This window comes from Panicum virgatum, chromosome 6K (genome assembly GCF_016808335.1).
Source record: "Panicum virgatum strain AP13 chromosome 6K, P.virgatum_v5, whole genome shotgun sequence".
In the NCBI taxonomy this organism is placed as follows: Eukaryota; Viridiplantae; Streptophyta; class Magnoliopsida; order Poales; family Poaceae; genus Panicum; species Panicum virgatum.
Window position 1 is genome coordinate 28,436,494 of NC_053141.1, and position 2,521 is coordinate 28,439,014.

General features: G+C 45.2%; 1 protein-coding gene and 1 long non-coding RNA gene across 2 annotated transcripts; both read right to left on the reverse strand.

Moving 5' to 3' along the window:
- Positions 1 to 404: 404 nt before the first annotated feature.
- On the reverse strand, positions 405 to 1,109 carry LOC120639160. Its single transcript, XR_005661300.1, has 2 exons — positions 788 to 1,109; positions 405 to 713 (listed from the first exon to the last, which is right to left on the reverse strand). It is a non-coding gene; the product is annotated as an uncharacterized LOC120639160 (long non-coding RNA).
- Positions 1,110 to 1,152: 43 nt separating this feature from the next.
- Positions 1,153 to 2,076, reverse strand: LOC120713367. Its single transcript, XM_039999348.1, has 3 exons — positions 1,935 to 2,076; positions 1,574 to 1,843; positions 1,153 to 1,487 (listed from the first exon to the last, which is right to left on the reverse strand). Exons 1-3 carry the CDS (start codon positions 2,074 to 2,076, stop codon positions 1,153 to 1,155), a joined length of 747 nt encoding a protein of 248 aa, XP_039855282.1.
- Positions 2,077 to 2,521: the final 445 nt, after the last annotated feature.

The window sequence follows — 2,521 nt, forward strand, 5'->3', positions numbered from 1 at the left end:
ACCAAGTGATGATTCCATTAGAAGCAATGCTACTTGCATCGAAGTAGCATGAATGAGCAGAAATAAAACATCATTGGTACTGAATCAACAACCAGATTGGTGTACACGAACACAACGGTCTATTCATCCAAAATTAGGCAGTGTTGAAAGGTATAGGCTGTAGGATGTTCTGTAGATAGATTGCACATGCTGTTGTCGTATAGTTTGAGAAGCTGAAAAGTCTGTAAAATAAACCCCTGCGTATAGCTATTGTTGTTGCCCAGAAGGCACTGCAGCAGACCATAACCAGCGCAATCAACCTATTTGGGTTAAGTCTAGAATCAGGATGACAATCTTAGTAGGCTGAGGCAATGATTACAAAAAAATGAACAAACACCAAAGACAGCAAAAGCTAGCTGCTCGAGTTCATGAAAAAATCTATACACTACAGAAGCTTTAACTTTTAACAACATCAGCACCAAGTTGTGTGTGTTAATCAAGTATGACCTTGGTCTATGGGAAGGATACAAGTCAATCAATTCATAAGAAATGAAATATGTTGATCACAAGGGTCTTGACTCTAATCAGATGACAAAAAAATTAGTTCCAGCACTAATGATGTACCACTAATGGCAAATCTTTATTGAGCCAGCCAGCTAGGATGAGCATACCTAATCATCTGTCCTTTCTGCAATGCTCTAAACTTTTATCATGGACTTCTCGGTAAGACATCCCTGAAAATATTAACAACAGAGGTTATAATGATGTACCAAGAGTGAATTGACAAAAGGCAAGTTAAGAAGTTTACCGTGCAACCTATAGGGACACTCAAAAACCAATTCAGAGCCAAAAATGGACCAATGACCCACCAAAAGAATGCCTTGAACAAAGCTTGAGGGATATAAAAAGTGTACAATAGGATCCATGAAGACATAACAGTGCACAATAATGCAATGATGAGCCTAGTGAAACACATTGACAATCTTGGTGCTTCTGTCCGCACAAAGTGAAATATAATGATATAGAGGTGGCAAACTGTTGCAGCAAGAAAACTGAATCCCATTTCTAAAGCAGAATTTCTTATCATAGTATTGTCTGGGCATTTGTCATCATTACCACGAACTGTCCTGCAGTGAGCAATCCAACATCTGAATTAGTAATCATATGAATGGACTAACTGAGCAAGATAACTTGATTATACCTGGCAATGACCAGTGTTATAGGTGTTCCAAGAGCTAACACATACAAGACCCTGCTGAAAGTCTGATGTTCAGTCATCGCTTCTTTGACGAGTTTCATCATGTCAACTGGGGCGATAGAGTTGCCGCTGGACACTGATGCAGAGTCATGATACTCTTTGACAGCTTGCATGAGGGAATCGTGTATGATACCCTTGAGGTCAGAGTCCCCCACACCGATGAATGCATCTTTTAGAATTTGGTGGACCAAGAACTTCATCATATCAGCATCTCTGTCAGCACAATCACATGTAGCAGTGGTAGTATCCTCTACAGAGAGTGCTTTAATTGGTCAGTTAGTGACTTGATGTGTGAGAACAAGAAAAACTAGAAGGATGAGTTTGAATTTGTTGTACCATCCTGTTCCGAAGTGATTTCATCATCCCGAGCCAATGTGATGCGGTTCTTCCACTTTCCGTCCACCTCTCTGCTGCCGTTCTTCATCGCCTCCCCCTCGTTCTTCAGCGCCTCCCCCTCCTCGTCCGCTTGATCCTCCTCGCCAGCCTCCATGCTGGTTTGTTTCAGCGCCTCCTCGTCCTTCATCGTGTCTTCCTGGGACGCGACCACCTCCTCCTTCCGATTGTCCGTCTCCTCCTTCCCTTCTTCCATGTCAGATAGCTTCCGATCTGTGAAGAAAATTTTCAGAATCCGCCAAAGGGGGGAGAAATCGGTTTCCTCGGGAACAGGAGATCAGGGGGTCGAGAAGTGAAAGCTCACCGTCCGCCTCGACGCCGCTCCTGGCGCCGACGGCGGGATTATGCTCGGAGTCGACATGGCAGCGGCGCCTGGTGAAGATGGCCTTCACCGTGTGCTTTCTGAACAAGAGCGTGACCTTGTTGGCGAAGCCGGCGCCGATCATCTTGCGCGCCGCCGACCCGTCCTCCTCCGGGCCGCCGTCCCGTCCACCATCCCTTCCTTTTTTTCACTTCACCGCCGGCCCGTGATGCTCCTTCTCCCTCTACCTCTCCCTCTCCCTCTTTTTGGGGAAAAGCGCCTTGCGGAAGGGGAAGGGGAAGGGGAAGGCGAGCGAGGCAGGCCGGGGGTTTTGAGGTGGCCCCGCGGCCCGTTGCCTACTATTGTAAAGTTGCAGTGACAAATTTCACACATTGTATCCTACCATTGAATTCAATTCCTCCAAATTAGATAGGCTCATATCTAAAGTTTAGAGAGTGGTGGGATGTCAAATTTTAAGCCTAAGCCAAATAAGCTTAAAATTTGGCATACCACCAGTCTCTAAACTTTAGATACGAGCCTATCATAAATGAGTTAATTCCCACAATGCCGTAGATATTTTGACTGCTTCT